The sequence below is a fragment of the Patella vulgata genome, chromosome 2 (genome assembly GCF_932274485.2).
Source record: "Patella vulgata chromosome 2, xgPatVulg1.2, whole genome shotgun sequence".
In the NCBI taxonomy this organism is placed as follows: Eukaryota; Metazoa; Mollusca; class Gastropoda; family Patellidae; genus Patella; species Patella vulgata.
The window spans coordinates 11,567,103-11,587,948 of NC_065880.2; the positions used below are offsets into that span (position 1 = coordinate 11,567,103).

At 37.6% G+C, this 20,846-nt stretch overlaps 1 protein-coding gene across 3 annotated transcripts in view; it reads left to right on the top strand.

Moving 5' to 3' along the window:
- The window catches only part of LOC126809730 (neurotrophin-3), a 52,183-nt gene that overhangs the window by 16,414 nt on the left and 14,923 nt on the right, over window positions 1-20,846 (top strand). For 2 of the 3 annotated variants that reach the window (XM_056099055.1, XM_056099056.1), the window contains exons 2-3: window positions 13,836-13,898; window positions 16,618-16,674. In XM_056099055.1, the coding sequence (XP_055955030.1) occupies window positions 13,836-13,898; window positions 16,618-16,674 (120 nt within the window). Of the gene's footprint in view, window positions 1-11,512; window positions 11,533-13,835; window positions 13,899-16,617; window positions 16,675-20,846 lie in introns of those variants that run through there. The other variant, XM_050534482.2, reaches the window with a different exon arrangement.

Sequence of the window (20,846 nt, forward strand, 5' to 3'; positions counted from 1 at the left end):
TCACGTGCCCTAACCTTATTTACATCTCAGCGACCTTGACAAAAATTTAGCTGACCTTGACAAATAGATGTAGCCCACAGCAGCCATGTCTCAACAGCAGATTATCAGAAAAACTTGGATGTTCACCAAACTTGATAAGTTTAAAACTGTAACATCCATCATTAGGTTTGTCCTCTCATGGCCCGAATGATTCATACTAATCACACTATATATTATGTTAAAAAATGTAGCTAATGTCATGTTCACATCGATCTTACCCGTACAGTGTCGCTACGGTCTACTATGTCAAGGGTTCTTTTACATGCACGACAATATGTACACGGGGACTTGGTTTTTTGTCCTATCCGAATAACTATAGGTTGTCCTTTGACAGTAATTAGACCAAAATAACCATTGAACATAATATTATATACCAAATTAGACAACTTTTTACTTCATTAAAGCTAGTTACAGAAATGCTAGACGACCATTCTCCGTATTGCAATGATTCATTATTGACCAGCGAGTACCGCTACTACTTGCAGTTACGGAACGACTTTATCCATTGAACAGATTGTCATTGGAAAGGTATTAGTTTATTGAAATGGGGACTACGTAACATTTCAAGGTCATCTGAATGACCTTGACAAATGTTTATTATATGCCCTTTATAAGTTAGATGAAACCAGAATCGTTGGACAGATCATGAAAGGTGCAGTAAATAGAGTAATTATTAACTTAAACATCAATCTGATTACAATACACATCTATATTTTCTTTCGTTCTTTTATACTTTCGATAGCCTACACTACATGAAGATCTGACAAGTTATAGTGGGAGTTCACGTCAGGGGTCAAACGAGCAGCTTTTGGCCCGATGACGCCAGACATTGATTAATCAATCAGCGTTGACGTTTCTGGGGGTTTACCCACAGTTCCGCGCAGAGAACGCCAAGAAGTCGCCGTAAAAGACCGTTTCATTGGCTAATCCCTGACATTATCCAGAACACGTCATTAATAACAACTTTTCCAGATCCTTGTGTAGTAATGGCAAGTAAAATGAAATTTTTAACTATAAAAAGGAAACGAAATAGAATCTGTGTTTTAATCAAATTGCTTAAACATACATTGTGCAAGAGCTAAATCTGCCTATTGCAGATCTTTCTTTGAGTCTGAAATGTTATCTAAATTATTAATTGAACATTAAATAACTTATCCAGATCATAATCAACTCTCGATGCCCCTTTAGGTAAACATTGTCTTAATGCTGGTCACGTCATTCGTGTATTTTATCAATGTGACGTCATAATACTTTGAATTTTGGTTTATACAGTGAAATTTATTATTTAAAAAAAGTTCAAATGGCGCATTTAGGGTTTTATTATTTTTACTTTTACTGTAAAATAAGCATTTTACATGAAATTTAAACCATGACCTTCCACCGTCGAACCTTGGGTTGTTTTATAAACAACAGGGTATTTCAAATGGGTAACTAGCCTTACGGTAGCTGCGCAAATGGACATATTCATTTTTGGAATAAAAAAGATTTTGAACTAATTTAGTGGCCCCTTCTATATTGGGATCTCCGACTGCAGCCCCCTCCCACTCCCCCTCTCCCTCTCTCTCTCTCTTAATTCGGCCCTGGTAACTCAAGTTCCATGCCCAAGACACCGAACAAAACCTCGAGGGATTTTACATAGGCTAAGTCTATTCCCCAACCCCATTCAGATATCCTGAATAAAGATGTTGTATTATATATCCACAAGAACGAAAACAACTTCATGTATTTCAAGGTCAATCCTACGTTGAAACCCGGGGAGCTATAATTAACTGTGATTAGTGAGATGTACCATTATCGTAGCCAGATCCTTCCACGCCTCAATCATCCTTCGTCTTATATAAGTATTTACTGTTATCACTTTAAAGGAGCTAAATCGCTAATAGTCGGTGAAGCACGCCAGAAATTTCAATCGAATGGCAACCTCTAGCGTCTGATTATTCCAGTCTACACTGAAAGTGTTTATTGCGCATGCTCTTCAGATAAGAATATGACGTCACCGTTTGTCACGACTTGTGGAATATGTCTAGCCTCGTTCTTCAAGTCACTTGTTACAAATGGCACTGAAACGCATTATGGTACACGATTCGGGTACCATTGGTAAAATGTTTATTTTGTCTTAAATATTGGATATCAGATGCCCATCTTTTCCCAGTAAGATCACAACGTCAATGTTTATTTAGGTCTTTCTTTAAGCCCGAAATGTTTTCTAAATTATTAATTAGACATTAATTAACTTATCCAGACCATAATCAACTCTCGGTGGCATCGGATTTCTCCGATATTAAATAGATTAGAACTGTTCAGCCATATTTTGATTTAAGCTAAAAATTGAGAAGCTAGACTTAGCTTCGAACAACCAGTACGGTGGTTGTAATTATTGCGTCCAACCCTCAATGGTTAATATCTTCGCTCGCAATAAAGTAATTTGAATGAAATTTTCACATTATTCATTTTACATTATCTATTTTCGAACTATTATAGCAAGAATGGCTAGCTCTTTATCTAAATCTAATATAATGTATCTTTAATTTGACAAATTATGACTTTGGATGATATTGAGTTAGAGACTTAGCTACTTTAATTATGTTCAAATACTTGTGTATATTATTAACTGGATGGAGCTTGAACGTAAAGTTTCAGGTCTAGCCCCGAGTTCACAAGGCATTCTCAGACTTAAGTTGAGAATTTGCTTAACTTTCAATCACTGATTATGAGAAATATCTTTGATCCAGAAACACAAAACTTTGCACATAGTTTCTTATTGTTGTATTTGATACATTAAAACAACAAAAGTTTTATAAAGGGCTATATTTTAATTGAAATAATTGAGAACAAGTTTGAGTAAATTCTCAACTTAAGTCTGAGAATGCTTTGTGAACTCGCGGCCTGATCATATTTGTTCTTGATAAAGTGAGAAAAATATATTAAGTAACCTGTTGCAGAGCCGTATTTAGCGGGGGTGAAGGGGGTACATTGCACCCCCAGAAAAATAAGGCGCCCCGAGAAATTGGGCCCCCCCCCCCATCCCCCCCCCCCCCCAAAAAAAATTATTTGACAATCTTTCAATTATAAAATAATACACTTGATTATGATCACACTGATGCTCTTAAAGGCTCAATACCACTCTTGTTGTAACTGAATAATATGCCCAAATCTTTATTCTGGTAAACACATTGTACTATTTTACAATATTTCAATTAATTGATGATACAAATTTCATCTTAACACACCTAATTTAAAAAATTGGAAAAATTCAACTAAATGATTTGAAAAGCCTGACGTAAAGCTTTTCAAATGTGACTTGGATTTAAAAACATTTTTGAACCCTTTGGACAAGTAAAATATGATTTAATGGATAATTTACACAACAGGTAGGACACTAACACATCTAGTACTTAGAATAAGACTATTTTTTATTTTCTGGAGCTGTCAAGCCAGCAAGAGTGTTATTGTCCCTTTAAGGCACTGATCAGTCGATCGGTTTTAAGGGCGTCCACACGCCAATGGGTCCGTTCGCCCTGATCGAAACTTTCTTATATCACATACGTGGAGGCGATGACGCCCCACCACTCTGCTGCACCCCCACTTTTAAAATCCTACATACGGCTCTGACCTGTTGTCAGAAAAAGGAATCTTTTTGATCAGCAATACAAGAACGTGTTCCATGAAGAACTATTTTTAACACAAAAGTAATCCAAGAATATTTGTTTTTCTATAAAATACACGAAGAGGGCCGATTCTTTTATGTTTACAACAGATCAAAGGCCAAAACAACACAATAATGTAGCAGGCCGTATAATAATAATCATAAAAAAAATCACGTAAAGAAAGAAAGCATCGCTTCGTTTGCCTTGTAAAATTGTCAAAACGTGTAAATCAATGATTGTTATGAGAAATGTCTATATTTTATTTGTTCGTACAGAGGTGATGTGGGCTATATTTATCGGGTGTGTGACGTCGTCAGGTAATTCCAGTGGCAAATTTAGACCGTAATGTGTGTCTCCGAATATAGCATCCTATTTGATATTTTGATATTACGATTGTCTGCAAACTATATAATGGAATAATAAATCGACCTCGAGACTTCATAACAAGGGAAAAAACTGTTTCCCAAGGATATTTTTTGGTAGATTTTTGATATGTGACGGACAATAACCGCCATACGAAACGGATAATATAAATAAATATATGTACGTAAACAACATGGGGTCAGACTTGAGTCATCATGCACTATGTAGTTAGTGTATTACGCATGTATATCAATGCGTAGATAAGCTATTATTTCATAAACTTCCGCCAATGTCAAAACCCATATTAAAAAAATAAATAAAACAGGACCAGAATAATTTCATTAGATGTTGCATTGGTATGGCCTCGCGAGAAAGTTTATCTTGATTTTCCGAAGTGGGTTCACCTTGTCAGTGGTGCAGGACGGCGGGCCTGACAAAGACAGCTGTCTGGTCGTTTGGATGGGATGGAAAACCGAGGTCCCGTGTATACATTGGCATGCACGTAAAAGATCCCTTGGCAGTTGGAATTCAATATAAGAGTAGGCCATAGTGCCGCTGCCCGAGAAAAATTTCCCTCGGCACACTGTATAGCGTATGCCCGTCTTCATTAGCCCAGTATAGGAGCAGAACAGTAGGACGTTAAACCTCATTTCATTTCATTTCATTTGCATTGGTTTGTGTCAACCATTTTCTTTAGAAGGGCATTCATTACAACAAAGTGTTAAAAACAATGAAACCACACAGGTCTTTAAATGGAATTTTAAAAAAACGTTACTCTTTTAGCAGTCATATTGTTATTGACTTCTTGAGTTATTGTAATTGGAGGGGGGAGGGGCGAATGGTTAGCACGCGCGCGCTGTATCATAAAGTATGACATTGAGTCAACTGGCGATGTTTCGATTCCCCGGTTGTACGTGGCAAGGAGTAGGGTCACCTGTCCTCCCAGTGCTAAAGACCCCTACACGCAAGCGAATTATTAAAATAAAATTAAACCATCTGTTTGTCCCGAAATGACCTGGTTTGTGTCGAGTGGACGTTAAACCCCACTCTCCCCAAAAATAGAGCCATATCTATGTCCTTTAACTGATAGATCTCCTAATGAAAAAATGACAAGAGGAGAGAGAGAGAGAGAGAGAAATGGGGTTTAACGTCCACTCGACACAAACTAGGTCATTTCGGGACTAACATATGGTTCAATTTTATTTACATAATTCGCTTGCGCGTAGGGGTCTTTAGCAGTGGGAGGAAACCGGAGGACCCGGAGAAAACCCACGAGGTTGGACAGGCGCCCCTACTCCTTGCCACGTACAACCGGGGATTCGAAACCACGCCAGTCGACTCAATGACAGACTTTGGGATACAGCGCGCGCACGCTAACCATTCAGCCATCCAACCCCCCCATGAAAAGAGGAACAATATACAATGACAAGAGGAACAATGCGATACTGTTATATCTAAGCAATATGGCATGTTCTTGATAAATTTCTGTCTGGATCAAATAGGGGATAGTAATTCAATATGTCAATATTTCACTTTGTTAGAAACCTTATGGAAAGATGGACAAGTCAAATGTATTTTGAGATAATAAACTTTGTTTTTTTTATAATATAATGGATAAAACATGAAGCTATGATTTATAACATATAATATTGAAATGAAAATAACAGATAAATATTGGAAGTATATTCACGGAAATTTCGAATTAGCCAGTTAATAAGATTTCTTAATGTTTTACGACATACAGGAACGGTCTGAACTGGAAAAAAAACACCATCGTAATATTCTTTTCTTGTACATTTAAAGAGACATTCTCACTTTTATCATCACCAAGAACAAAGGAGTGCGGTTATATTATAGCCCATGCCTATTCCCCAATCTTCTTCAATTTTGAATAAAATATTGTTTAAACAAAAGAATTAGCCAGTTAATAAGATTTCTTAATATTTTATTACATACAGGAAACGTCTGATTAAAAAAAACCCACCAAGGTCATTTCGGGATTACGACATGGTTGAATTTTATTTCAATAATTCGCTTGCGCGTAGGGGTCTTTATCAGTGGGAGGAAACCGGAGGACAGGGAGAAAACCCACGAGGTTGGACAGGCCACCCTACTCCTTGTCACGTACAACCGTGGAATTGAAACCACGCCAGTTGACCCAACGACAGACCTTATGATACGTGTTAACCACTCGACCACCCTCCCACAGCGGGAGCAAGTAATACCCTTTTCAAAGTACGTATAATACAAAATATACATTTACCTTGAATTCATCGACTTGGTTTGTTTCTCAGCTCATAATACAAATTTCAGGAAATGTCATATTCTATGAATGGAATTGATATCGGAAATACCTTGATTTTCTATTGTTACTATATTAGATTAACTTGAAAATCAAATTGAGGAAACTAATTTCATATATAATTTTAATATAAACTTCAAACGGAAAAGTTCTTATATAAATATATATATAAGCTAAGTAACAGGAAATGAAATGAAATGGGGTTTAACGTCCTACTGTTCTGCTCCGAACTGGGCTAATGAAGACGGGCATACGCCATACAGTGTGCTATGACGGAAATTTTGCCCGGATAGCGGCACTACGGCCTACTCTTATATCGAATTCCAACTGTCAAGGGATCTTTTACGTGCACGCCAATGTGTACACGGGACCTCGGTTTTTCGTCTCATCCGAATTATTAGACAGCTATACTTGTCAGGCCCTCCGTCCTGCATCACTGATATGTGACTAACACTTTCAGTTCAGCGTATTCCATCGTTTTTATACGCCCAAATTATGTAGTCACCCCACCCGTCAGTCTGTCCGTCGACAAGACAATTGAAGCAGTTATGCCCCCTTTTCCCGATAACAACTGGCTTGTGAACGCGATAGAAGCTAGAGTTTTTGACGGAGTTGTGCCGCCTTTTTTCCAATAACCCTATGGTAGCGATAGAGGCTAGGGTTTTCGACAGATTCTTTTCAAATTTAGTGTAAAGCATCGTGGTCATGAAAGGACAAACCGATTTTCAGCGTTCCGCGACTTTTCGTTCGGAGTTACGCCCCCTTTTCCAAAGACCTTGTGCACGTGATAAGAGGATGAACCATAGAGATTAGATTTCTTCAAGGATTCTGTGTGGGCGTATTCCACGCTTTCCGTAGCTGTCCTTAAATTCGAAGTTAAGGTGCCAAACGCATTAATCTGAAAGTCTTTTTAGAATCCTCGTTGATATTTCGAGATGTTGCTTTTCAATATGATTGATTGTATTTAATACATTGTCAAGTAAAAAAAGGAGGAAGACTTATATAATATCAGCTTTTCTATCAGCTACAAAAATAATTTATTTTTATTGTCAGAAATAAATCATACAAAATACATGAACCTCCTACAGTGATTGTTTCTTATAGACTATTTGATCGGTTGTTGAAGAAGACAAAACACGATCATTGATGTACAAAAGGTTTCGCCTTTAATCTGTTCGCCTATATATGCAGATTTCTAGACTGGCCTCCGGTCTGTTTGTAATATAAGTTTATCGGATAGTCTCTGTCTGTTTTCTTTACAGAGACTGGGTCGGAGTAGTAGGAATCAATTTTTGGGTACAGCTCTCCATAACTCAGCGGTGGCTGTGATTCTCTCAAAACGGCGAACGGCGGCGGCCAAAAATAGGGATAATACGACTTGATGATCGGGATTTCTTTATTTCCCGCGTATTTTTTTATTCTGTAAAAATTATAAATACCGGAAAATTCACAACGAAACGAAGAAATGCCATGTGCTGATAATACGAGAAGGCGTCTATTTTAAAATTTTAATGTCATTTAAAGACCATATTCCTGAAGCAATGGCCCAAGAAATCCCCCTCTGGCCATTGCTGGATTAGCTTCTGATACTTGCGCTTTTGAGGGAGTGTGTCTATTGTTCCCGTTCAATCAAATCTATCCCCAAGCACAGCAACATGACAGTTCTTTTTATCAAGGGCCTTCCCTGAAACTTTGGACAGTGATATAAGGTATTAAAAACGGCGAAAGTGTTGTTCGACTCAAAACAGTATTGTTTACATTATATACGTGCTGATAGCCTCGTTTGTCACACAATTAGTTTTTCTGCAATATTATATGCACTGGTTAATTGGGCATAATAAAATCGTGAGTCATGACGTAACGTTATGTAAACATATTTGGTCCAATTTGAGACCCTGTTTGGTATTGTTACGCAGTTAGCTATTGATTGTTAATCGGGCTATTGACCAGTCATAATTTAGAACAAGAATTTGCCTTCTTTACAGCAGTGAGTAGCGGGATTAGCTCTAATCAAACGAAACACTGCGAGGAGTATGGTTAAAGACATGTCTTCTATTCACTTAATTCATTAAATTAATATCCGCTTATCTGTGTTCCTTATTTTTTGTATGAAAATAATAATCGTCATATTTGTCATTGATAGTTTATCTCTTGGGTTTTTTTTTTATTCATTGATCTCTTATTTGTATTTATGTTTCTTCATTCATCTAATTCTTTAAAATACTACGACTACTTCTTGTTGCAATTTAACTACAGCTTTCAACTTTGCCCGTTCTTTTCTTTCCGTTGCTGCTGTAATGGTTCGGGCCAAAAACTCCATTTATTTTGCATTTTGTTCTATACTATTTAGGTCTATAAATCTTTTTTTTTTGTGGAGGGGGGGGGGGTAATATTGTATTCAAGATATAGACCTTATAGACCCACTTTGAAAATGTGTAGGTCTACGACTCGTCAAGGAGCCGCGGTGGCCCAGTGAGAATGTCCCTTGGATTTTACGGCACGGTTTGCCATTGTCGGTGGTGCATCGTGGGGGCCTGGTAAAAATAAAATGTAAATTGCGGCAAACAATGACATATACGTCATTGACGACAAAAGCCTATTTTTAAGAATGGGGTAACTCTGAAGAGTTCAGCAGTCCTCCTACTATTCGAGGCTAGAAATAGCAGAAAATATCCAGATATCCAATTTTGATAAAAAATTGATAAAGGCACTTTTAAAGAACAAGTATGTACGTTTGCTTTGAGACATATTTCTACTGTTTGTTTTTTTGTTTTTTTTTTTTAAATTCAGACTTTATTATAATAAATATTATTAATTTTCGTTTGAAGAAAATGAAACTGACAGAAACTTAACAACAAAAATAGTGCATTGCAAAGAATGTGGGGGGGGGGGGGTGTGTGTCTCTTTTAATACTTTGACTATCGCCACTGATCGGCAATGTTTCGTTTTCTTTTTTTCATTTGACTACGCAGTTCAGTAGGACATGTTTACATTACAATGCAACAATTCAGACAAATCTGCTCATACATATTTAAGTTAGAAGAAAACCTCAGAGATTAAATTATCTTGAAATCTAATTTTGGTCGAAAAACTCTTAATAAAAATTATGATTACTTCATCAGCGAAGGTTTATTAAAACAGATAAGCGCTAGTAAATTTTCCGGTAGTTCTAATGGAATGGGGGGGGGGGATCACGTGGCTAAGTGGGTAAGACGCTGGATCGCACGCCTGGAGGTCGGGTGTTCGACCCCTGCATTGGCCGAGAAAGTTCATCCAGATTTTCCGGCGTGGTTCTCCCTTGTCAGTGATGCAGAACGGAGGGCCTGACAAGGACAGCTGTCTAGTCGTTCGGATAGGACGAAAAACCGAGGCCCCGTGTACACATTGGCGTGCACGTAAAAGATCCCTTGGCAGTTGGAATTCAATATAAGAGTAGGACGTAGCGCCGCTGCCCGGGCAAAATTTCCCCCCTAGCACACTGTATGGCGTATGCCCGTCTTCATTAGCCCAGGTTAGGAGCAGAATAGTAGGACGTTAAATCCCATTTCATTTCTAATAGAATGGAAAATACATGAAAGGAATCTCTATTTTTTTGGCGATCGCCGTTTTGGGAGAATCACAGCCACCGATAACTGTCTGCTTCCCCTCTCCACGAGCAGCATGTAAAGCTGATCTGATGATGATGACCTATTGTTACAGCAGTGTGTCTGCATGTAAATATGCATGTTCCTGAAATGGCGGGGGAGGGGGGTGGATGGCTGAATGGTTAGTGTGCGCGCGCTGTATCATAAAGTCTGTCATTGAGTCGACTGGCGTGGTTTCGAATCCCCGGTTGTACGTGACAAGGAGTAGGGTCGCCTGTCCAACCTCGTGGGTTTTCTCCGGGTCCTCCGGTTTCCTCCCACTGCTAAAGACCCCTACGCGCAAGCGAATTATTGAAATAAAATTAAACCATATGTTAGTCCCGAAATGACCTAGTTTGTTGCGAGTGGACGTTAAACCCCATTTCTCTCTCTCTCTCTCCTGAAATGGCCTCTGGTCTGTCCATAATATTCGTTGATCGGTTTTTGTGTTTCTCGGTTGGTCCTTGTCTGTTTGTCATAAACTGGATCAGAAAACCTTTCCTCGAACAGCATGCGAAGTAATGCGAGGATGACCTACTGTTACACCTTTCGGAAAACACGTCGCAAGTTAGTAATGTCAATTGGGGCAGTGTTTATTGAATAGGTGTCCCACGACGCGATTGGGGTCATTAGCATAAGCAACGTAGGCTAAACATAACATTTTGTCATTTCTTCTCACAATTTTACAAGCTTATTATTTATTAAATGCGACTACCAGTAGATCGTCCTTAGTTACGACTGACCTACTACCAGCCATACAAATGAACTAACGGAATAAGTCTTAAAACGTAAAGAAAAAAAATACGAAACGAAGATTACTAATAACCATATTCCTGAAGCAATGGCCCGAGAAATCCCTCGCTGGTCATTGCTGGATTGACTTCTGATACTTGAGCTTTTGAGGGAGTGTGTCTATTTTTCTCGTTCAATCAAATCTCTCCTAAGTACAGCGACATGACGGCCCTTCGTTTAATCTGGGGTACTCTCTAAAACTTTGGACAGTGATTCAAGGTATTAAAAACGGCGAAAGTATTGTTGTACTGATAGCCTCGTTTGTCACACAATTAGTTTTTCTGCAATTTTCTGCTATGCACTGGTTATAATTGGACCTAACGTTATGTAAACATATCTGGAGCCCTCTTTAAACCCGAATGATATTGTTACGTAGTTAGGTATTGATTGTTAATCGGAATATTGACCAGTCATAATTTTGAAAAGAAATTTGCTTTCATTACAGCAGTGTTTGAGTGTGATTAGATCTAATCAAACGAAACACTGCGAGGAGTATGATTATTAAAGGCTCAATACTACTCTTGTTTTAACTGAATAATATGTCCCAATCTTTATTCTGGTCAACAAATTGTACTATCTTACAATATTCCAATTAATTGATGATACAAATTTGATCTTAACACACCTAATTTAAAAAATTGGAAAAATTCAACTAACTGATTTGAAAAGCCTGGCGTAAAGCTCTTCAAATGCGACTTGGATTTAAAAATATTTTTGAACCCTCTGAACAAGTAAAATAGGATTTAATGGATAATTTACACAACAGGTAGGACACTAACACATCTAGTACTTAGAATAAGGCTATTTTTTATTTTCTGGAGCTGTCAATCCCGCAAGAGTGTTATTGTCCCTTTAACATGCATTTTGATCGTCTCAATATTCATACTTTCTTCGTCTTACTACATGGATATACAATTTATCATTGTCATTACTATTTATCACCCAGGAGAACATATCTATACTCTCTGTCTATTGTAACAAAATAGAACCATGTGTTAGTCCCGAAATGGTTTAGTTTGTGTGTCGAGTGGACGTTTCCATTTCTCTCTCTCTCTCTCTCTCTCTCTCTCTCTTAAAAATCCATATGAGTAAGCCTACGCGTAATTGTTTAATATTGAGAGCTAATTTACTCGCCCCAATGTCATTCCTCTCAGTGATAGTAGCGGCCATGCGATTATTTACTGCTGATCTGTTTAGGGTCCACTAAATGTTGTCAGTTAAAATACTGACTGCTGGCTAATTATATATACACCTCTTCACTAAGGCCTCGAGCTGTCTATATAATTTCTCATTATCTGTTATAAACCGATATTTCCTATAATAGTTACAACAGTAAATTGTTCATTTATAAATTAGTCAAGGGTTAAGAGTATATAGATAAAGAGAGTGTTTGTTATTATTCTCTCGTCAACTTACAGTTATCTCAAACTTTCAGTAAAATCAATGACGTCTACTAGAAATAGTGTTTGATTTATTTTTGTCGAGATTGTGTACAGATTCATGCAATCAGTTTCCTATTAAAGCAACCCATTCATACACCATTGCATCAAGCTATATTGGTGTACCTTTTGTTTAAGGAACAACGTATGTGGATACAAAGGTATAAACACAGTAGGTGTACTCAGAACGCACAAAGTAAAATTCTATGACAATGTGCTCAATGTATATGTCTTAGGCCTACTGTTTATCTGGGGAGTATCGAAGCCTATAACTACCATTCATAATTTCTATTTTTCGCCTCTTCAAAACACGAAAGTCGAAAAGTCGAAAAGTAGAAGTTACGACAAAATGTGAGGCGACAACACCTTTACAAGCCAAAATCAACCCGAAAATAGGAGATTAAGAAATAACACACAGCGATAATAGCGCCCCTCGTTTTTTCCTAATTTCTTATTTTCGATTTGTATTTTGGCTTGTATACTGTCTTGTCGACTTTCGACTTAGTCACATTTTTGTATTTATTAATGTCAGTAAGAAGGCGCCAACACGCTATACAAGCCAAAATGCAACTCGAAAAGTAAAAATTAGGAAATTAACACACCACGCTATTAGCGACTTTTCGACTTTCGCCTCGGAAGTTGTTGTAGTCTCAGTTTTCCAGGTCGTATTTGAATACGTGCAATCAGGGCTCACACTGTATTTCATTCTTTTCCGTCAAAATGGATAATAATTGTTATATAAAAAATGTTCATATTTTTTTTTTCCGCCAACTGGGATATTTTATCTGCCAAAAATTTGTCTGGTAAAAAAAAAAACACACCTTAGGCTACAACAATTTAATTTATTATATAGGCCTATTATAAAACAAACTTCCCGTACCGATATATACAATATACAACAACATACATGGGGATTGGGTGGTCTAGTGGTTTAACACGTGAAATCACATAGTCTGACATTGATTCAAGTGGTGTGGTTTCGATTCCCCGCTTAAACATGACAAGGGAGTAGGGTCGCTTGTCCAACCTTGTGGGTTTTCTCCGGATACCCCATGGGAATAGAAAGAGACAACAGTCTTCCCTTTCTAGATGACATTGTTTGAAGAAACAACAATTACAAACCCGACCACCCCGTATCAGACCAAGAACGCCACCACCACGACACTCACCAACCATTCCATCTATATTTGTGACAATGGTCTCCTCCATAATGAAATCTCAAACAAATCTTTTCCACACTAACCAAATCAACCTCAAACTGCTAATCAACACAGGTGTGTGTGTGTGTGGGGGGGGGTCTAATGGTTAGCGCGTGCGCGCTGTATTATAAGGCCTGTCATCGAGTCAACTGGCGTTGTTTTGATTTCCCGGTGACAAGGAGTAGGGTGGCCTGTTCAAATTCGTGGGTTTTCTCCGGGTCCCCAGGGCGAATTAATGAAATAAAACTGAACCATATGTTAGTCCCAAAATAACCTAGTTTGTGTCGAGTGGACGTTAAACCCCCCCCCCCTCTCTCTCTCTCTCTCTCTCTCTCTCTCTCTCTTTACATTCCGATTCTACTATTTTCAGCCTCAACAAATTAAAGGTTGGTTTTATTTTGCTTTATTGACATCTCTATTTTATTTTACAGAATGTCGTAGATTAGATTGGGAATATTTTGATGATCAACCAGAAGATATGGGCTTTCATTTAAGTAAGTGTGCAGATTGTTAAATAGATTACATTATGTACAGAATATCGAATTTGCAGATCTTGCATTATTCAAATATCAGTTACAGGCCTGTGAAAATGATCTCCTTGCCGCATAAATTTGGCTTCAAAATATTTACACTTTCCAGGCAAAGATTCAATAGCCTCAGCCAGCGTTAAAGTAGCTAAGTCTCTAACTCAATATCATCAAAAATCTTCGACATTGAAAATATGAATTATTTGTCAATTCAAATCAACATTGGTCTTGTGATCTTACAGGGAAAAGATTGGCTTCTGATATCCAGTATTAAGACAATAAACATTTTACCATTGGTACACGAATCGTGTACCATAATGCGTTTCAGCGGCACTTGGAACAAGGGATTCAAAGAACGCGGCTAGACATATTCCACAATTCTTATCTGGAGAGCATGCGTAATAAATATCATCGGTGTAGACTGGAATAACCAGACGCTAAAGATTGCCATTCAATTGAGACTTCTGGCGTATTTCGCCGAACATTACTGATTAGAAATTACAGTAAAAACAGAAACGGTTGAATATAAATCAGTTTATATACATTCACATTCCATTATTATATGCGTTGCGACCCATTTGTGTCAATTTCTAGGTCCCAGATATTCGCGATTTAGCTCCTTTAACCTTTGAGTGCTCCACTCTAAATTGTCTCCGATGCGATTACAAGGGTATTATCTAGATTTGTCAAATTCGAAATATATTGCTCGGATAATCGGGATTACATTTGCGCGCATAATCAAGTTTAAGGCATGCTTCTACATTCAATAAAACTGCAAGGTGCCAGAATCGGAATAAAGTTTTAAAATAGAGTTTTAAGAAGGCATGGGGCAAGTCTAACTCTAACTCAATATACAGACTTCGACATTGCAATTTAAATCAGCATTGATGTTGTTATCTAACCGTGAAAGGTTGGGCTTCTGATATCCAATATTTAAACATACATTATGCAAGAGCTAAATCTGTCCATTGCAGGTCTTTCTTTAGGTCTGAAATATTATCTAAATTATTAATTAGACATTAATTAACTTATCCAGACCATAATCAACTCTAGATGGCAGCGCTAGCCTGCGATCTTAAGTGGATTGTGAGCCGATTTACTGCATAACTTTCCTTCTCGATTAAACGATTAAATGGATAATCGAGACTATGCTGTTTATCGTACTGACTTTAGTAGTGATGACCGAGGCTAGGCAGAAATGTCATTCGCTTAGTTCTCGGTTCATAGTGGATCAATTTGAATGAAATGTTCAGCAAATTGCCTTTACGTTATCTAGTTTTTAACTATTATAGTGAGAACAACCAACTCGTTATCGAATCTCCCATAATGTATCTTTAAGAAAAAATGAAAATTTTAAAATTGACATACGAATGAAGCAGGTGAACGAGGCTAAGCTTATCCCACAGGAGAATACTACCGGTGCAGATTAGAATAACCAGACGCCAAAGAATGCCATTCAGTTTGGACTCTTCGCGTATTTCGCCGAACATAACTGATTTAAAATTATAGATTAAACGAATGAATGTAAATGAGTTTATAAACATTCATATTACATTACTATATGTGTTGCGACCTATTTTTTTTTCCATTTCTATGAGCAAAAGAATAGAGATTTAGCTCCTTTAAGGTCATGCACAGTTAAAAGTACTTATTAAATATTTATTTTAATCCAGATTTTGACCATTTCCATCTTACATTGGTTTCTATTGAGTACAAACCGCCATCGTCACGTATATTAGGCAAATATAGTAATATGATTATTCTTCTGTCGTTTTTGTATATTTATGGGCTTTTTTAATACATAATAACTACGGGTCATATGTTTGACTTTTGAGATACGACGAATAAATCGGCTTGGAGCGACGTTAATAAAAAAAAGTCTAATTTAAATTCAGCATTTATATAAGTAACAATACAAATCTCCAGACAACTAATAAAGGAAGTTATATAGATAATGAAACAAAGCACCACACATATATAGCCTACGAATTTAGACTCATTATAATATAGCTGTATTATATTAAATGTCAAATTCTTGGGTCATGTGGGGGGGGGGTGGATGGCTGAATGGTTAGCACGTGCGCGCTTTATCATAAAGGCTGTCATTGAGTCAACTGGCGTGGTTTCGAATCCCCGGTTGTACGTGACAAGGAGTAGGGTCGCCTGTCCAACCTCGTGGGTTTTCTCCGGGTCCTCCGGTTTCCTCCAACTGCTAAAGACCCCGACGCGCAAGAGAATTATTGAAATAAAATTAAACCATATTTTAGTCCCGAAATGACCTAGTTTGTGTCGAGTGGACGTTAAACCCCATTTCTCTCTCTCTCTCTCTCTCTCTCTCTCTCTCTCTTGGGTCATGTTCACGTGTCAGACTGTTCATGCATTATATGTTAATTTTAACTATTATGGGCTATTTTTAATTCTCGTCCAAAACACGTGATAACTGCATTTAAACACAGCGCGAATAGACGACGGCTTTAGCTTTTCGTATCTTGGCCTTACCACTTTAGCAACGATAGATTACCACGAGCAAGGCCAATACATCGGCGCCTGTAACGTGGAAAAATCCCATTAACGTCATTTCTGAAAGAGGTTTCCATGTTACAGGCGCTTGTATGTTATATACAGAGACGCTTTATTTTATGGAGGGCGAACGTTAAAATTAACGTTAATTTATTTTTCATTTCAGTTGATTTACCATTACGTGACTTATTCGATAACGGTGCCGCTCAGTACTTAATTGACGGTAAGTGTATTCTTTTATATTTCTATTATTACCATCCCGTGATAATACCTATACAATTCGATAGTTCCACTGAGAGCTTTGGTTGAGGTCTATCTTCGTAGTTTGGAAATTTCGATTATCCAGTATTCCAGATACGTTTTACTTTTACTTCACGCCTGTGATTGCTCAATCTGATTAAAACACAAATCCTATTTCGTTTCGTTTTATAGTTCAAAATTTCGTTTTACTTGTCTTTACTACACTAGGATCTGGAAGAGTTGTTTTATAACCCGCGTTCTGGATGATGTGCGCGATTAGCCAATGAAACGATCTGTTACGGCGAGTTTTTGACGTGCGAGACACGGAACTGTGGGTAATCCACTAGAAACATCAACGCTGATTGGTTAATCAAATGTCAGATGTCATACGGCCAAAACCCGCTTGTATGACCTTTGACGTGATCCTCCACCACAACCGGTCAGATCTTCATGTAGTGTAGGCCATCGAAAGTGTAAAAAAAAAAACGAAACGAAATATAGATCTGTATTTTAGTCAGATTGTTGATTGCTAATAAAGACACAACAAATTAAGTTAGTTTACGCACGTTTGCTAAAATAAGAATGGCGGAATAACAATTTGAACAAAAAAGAGTGGGACTGTCAGTTGTGAGGCGAATTGAATAGTTTGTATATAGTGACGTAGATTTGTAGACTGCAGACAATGGACAGTAGCAAGACAATCCAATAATTTGCCATAATTTGAATTCAAAACTGTTCTATAATGCAGCAGTTTAGAAACACCGTATCAACAGACCTACATCTTTTTGAAAAAATCTAAGTAAAACCCAGGAATAGATATACTAATGTATCCTATGTTGTGCTGTTAATATGGGCGTATTTCGCCGTTGCCTTTGTCCCTCGCTCCGGGTCCATATTTTATTGTATTCCCACTCACTGTACAATTACGTTAATGATCAATTGACAGAATGATCAGTGTTAGTTAGAAAAGGTGTAAAGTTGGCCACTATCGATTTTGATCAATTACGTAAAGGTATGTCCATAGGTATTTCGCTGATTATAATTGTTGATGAACGTGCCATACAGTTAGTCGTTCTATAGAGCTTGGTTCTTGACAGATTGCCATCAAATTTTCAAGAATATTTCGTAGTGTAATCAAAGATGGTACCTGTCGTTATCACTAAATAATTTCCAGAGTTACTGTTCCTTATGATCATGCTATGATCGTTGCGCGTTGTATCATAAGGTCTATCATTGAGTCAACTGGCGTGGTTTCGATTCCCCGGTTGTACGTGACAAGGAGTAGGGTCACCTGTCCAATCTCGTGGCCTTTCTTGGGGTCCTACGCCCCCCCCCCCCCACTACTAAAGACCCCTACGCGCAAGCGAATTATTGAAATAAAATTGAACCACATGATAGTCCTGAAATGGCCTAGTTTGTGTCGAGTGGACGTTAAACCCCGTTTCTCTCTGTGTCCCCTGTATATGGATAAAGATGTCAATAGTTCTTGAGTTACTCTCCTTGACTCACTTTTTATTCAAATATGATTCGAGTATTTAACAGGTTTTCCAAAGTTTATATGATTACTAATCTAAGGGTATAGAATCTCTAAAGTCGTCACATTTTCATACTTTCTTTGTTGGGTTTTAGTTTAGTTTCGTTTTCATTTCTCACATAACCATAATTTAGTAAGGATTTTGATTTAATCGAAATTGATGGTCTGCCTTCACTGCCATTACAAACAGTACAGTTTCTAAGCAGCAAATACGTCCGTTTGCAGTGGCTTGGATCAGTGTATTACTATATTACTGACTGACAAGCAGTTTCAAAGCAGCAAAAAGGTCTCTTGGCAATGGCAGATTATGTCGATGCCGCCCAATCCTTATACCAAATTTCAGCGAAGATCTGATTTCTGATCCCAGATCTTGAGTTTTTACCAAAATTTATTAAATTTCGACCGGGGTCATTATATACAAATAATTACTGTGTAGTAAAAGTACGTTCTGTGCAGCGAGTTGCAACAGCCAGACGCCAATCTTATGTGATCTGTAAAAACTGGAACAACGAAGGTGCTAGATCTATTTGTTAAGGCCAGTTCAATTTTCGTCAAGGTCGCTGAGATGTAAATATAGTTAGGGCACGTGATTGTTGGCAAGATTGTAGGTTAGGTTTAAGAATTTGGGGGGAGAGGTTAAGTCTCCACATAAGCACTGACCTAGGATGATGAAAAATTAGTTCGTGATATTTCCTAGTTTTATTAAAATACATACAATACATTAGATTTATATACAAAGGCGATTTCACTGTTTATTGGTGTTGGTGGCGCTGATGGTCTTCCTTGGGTGGTGCTTCTGGTATTCTGGTATTATTGTTTCTGAAGAAAAAAGAAAATAAATTTGAGGCTCTCGGGAGAGAGCCACATTAGTGTGTTTCCTACAACGGATTGGATTTTCTAAAAAAAATCGTGTTTGTTCCACATCACCGGGTTACGGCTAGGGATTCTTATATCTAATTGATTTTAATTACTAACGGTTAGGCATAGGATTTGATATATGGTTTGTTTTGGGTCAGGGTGGAGACTGGTCTTATTTAATCTAATTTACTGTGCACTAGGATGTCGTTCAGATTTTTATTTTTAGAATATGCAATTATAAGTTTCTGTGTGAATATTTTCGGGTGATTTTCTTGGAGATCAGTATAGTGTTTTCTGATGATTTTGGACGCACTTGCTGCTGTTGCGCTAAATGGAACTACAAAAGGAGCTATGTATTGAAAGTGCTGTTCTGTAAAACGACCCCGCATAGACGAAGAGACGCGTGGCTGATGCTCGATTCAATTAATTCCATTCATAATTCCCTCATCAAACAGCAATCACACTTTATTTCGTAACTGCGTCAAAGGTCCTTTATACAATATGACCTGGCAGTATCATCGACAGATTCCCACACATGACCAATATGTGAAATGGCTGTATTTCCTGGTAAATAATTTATATTCAAAGTGTATCCGGTACAAATATGATATCAGAGTGATTGTCTAGATTAGTAACATTAATAAACAATAGTTAAGAATTGATCTATTGCTTCGATCATATCTAAATGTCGCCATGGTCGTTGTTGTAATTTCTATCTTATCAGTGGGTTTATCTGATCATCTTTTTATTGCTTTTACTTTACTGGCAACGCTTTGGGACTTTTAAATACCAGACAATTCACGCGATTCATTCCGTTAATTTAACGGTATAAATAGCACAGACGGCCATTCTCATTCATGGCTCATCTGAAAAAAAAAGAGAATATATAATATGAATTTCACATCACATGAAAACACAATCAATCAATGCTCTTATAATAATACAACTTTTCTCCGCGATTCTTTATTATTTATTAATAAAGTCACCGGTTGAACTGGACTATTGTGACACTCGAACGATCAGTCACAGAATAAAGGTTAAGCTATCATAATTTTGTTCTTCCTTCGAGCAGACCACGAATTGTCTTATTATATACACATCGTTATTATAATACTAAATTCAATAAGAAGAAGAATTATTGCAAGTCTGTATTAGACGCGTCTCCCACGCATTAATGAATTATTCTGTCTTTGCATTAGCTACACGCATGGATTTAAATCACTCTTTCAAACCAAACATCAATATATAACAATTGCCGGTATTGGTTTAATATTGATGAATGGCACTTCAGATTGATGACCATATACGGTATTATATACAAAGCTGCTTTTCGGCACGCTATGCTTCACACATCACGTTTTCATAAAGAAAGCAATCGGAAATATTATTTTGTAACGCCTATCTTTCGAGTGTTAGGCTATGAGGATAATTGCTTAGGAGACCCCAATACCATACCTCATGTCTTCCGTCTGTCCCTGAAGAATAAAATATTTAAGCTTTTCATTTTTTTTATAAAATGAAATTAAATAGGGTTTAACTTCCTAATGTGTTTTGCTCCTGAAGACGGCCATACGCCATACAGTGTGCCTTGAGGGACATTTTGCCCGGACAGCTGCACTACGGCCTACTCTTATATCGAATTCCAACTGCCAAGGGATCTTTTACGTGCACGCCAGTGTTTACACGGGACGACTAGACAGCTGTCCTTCTCTGGCCTTCCGTCCTGCATCACTGACAAGGGCGAACCACGTCGGAAAAATCTG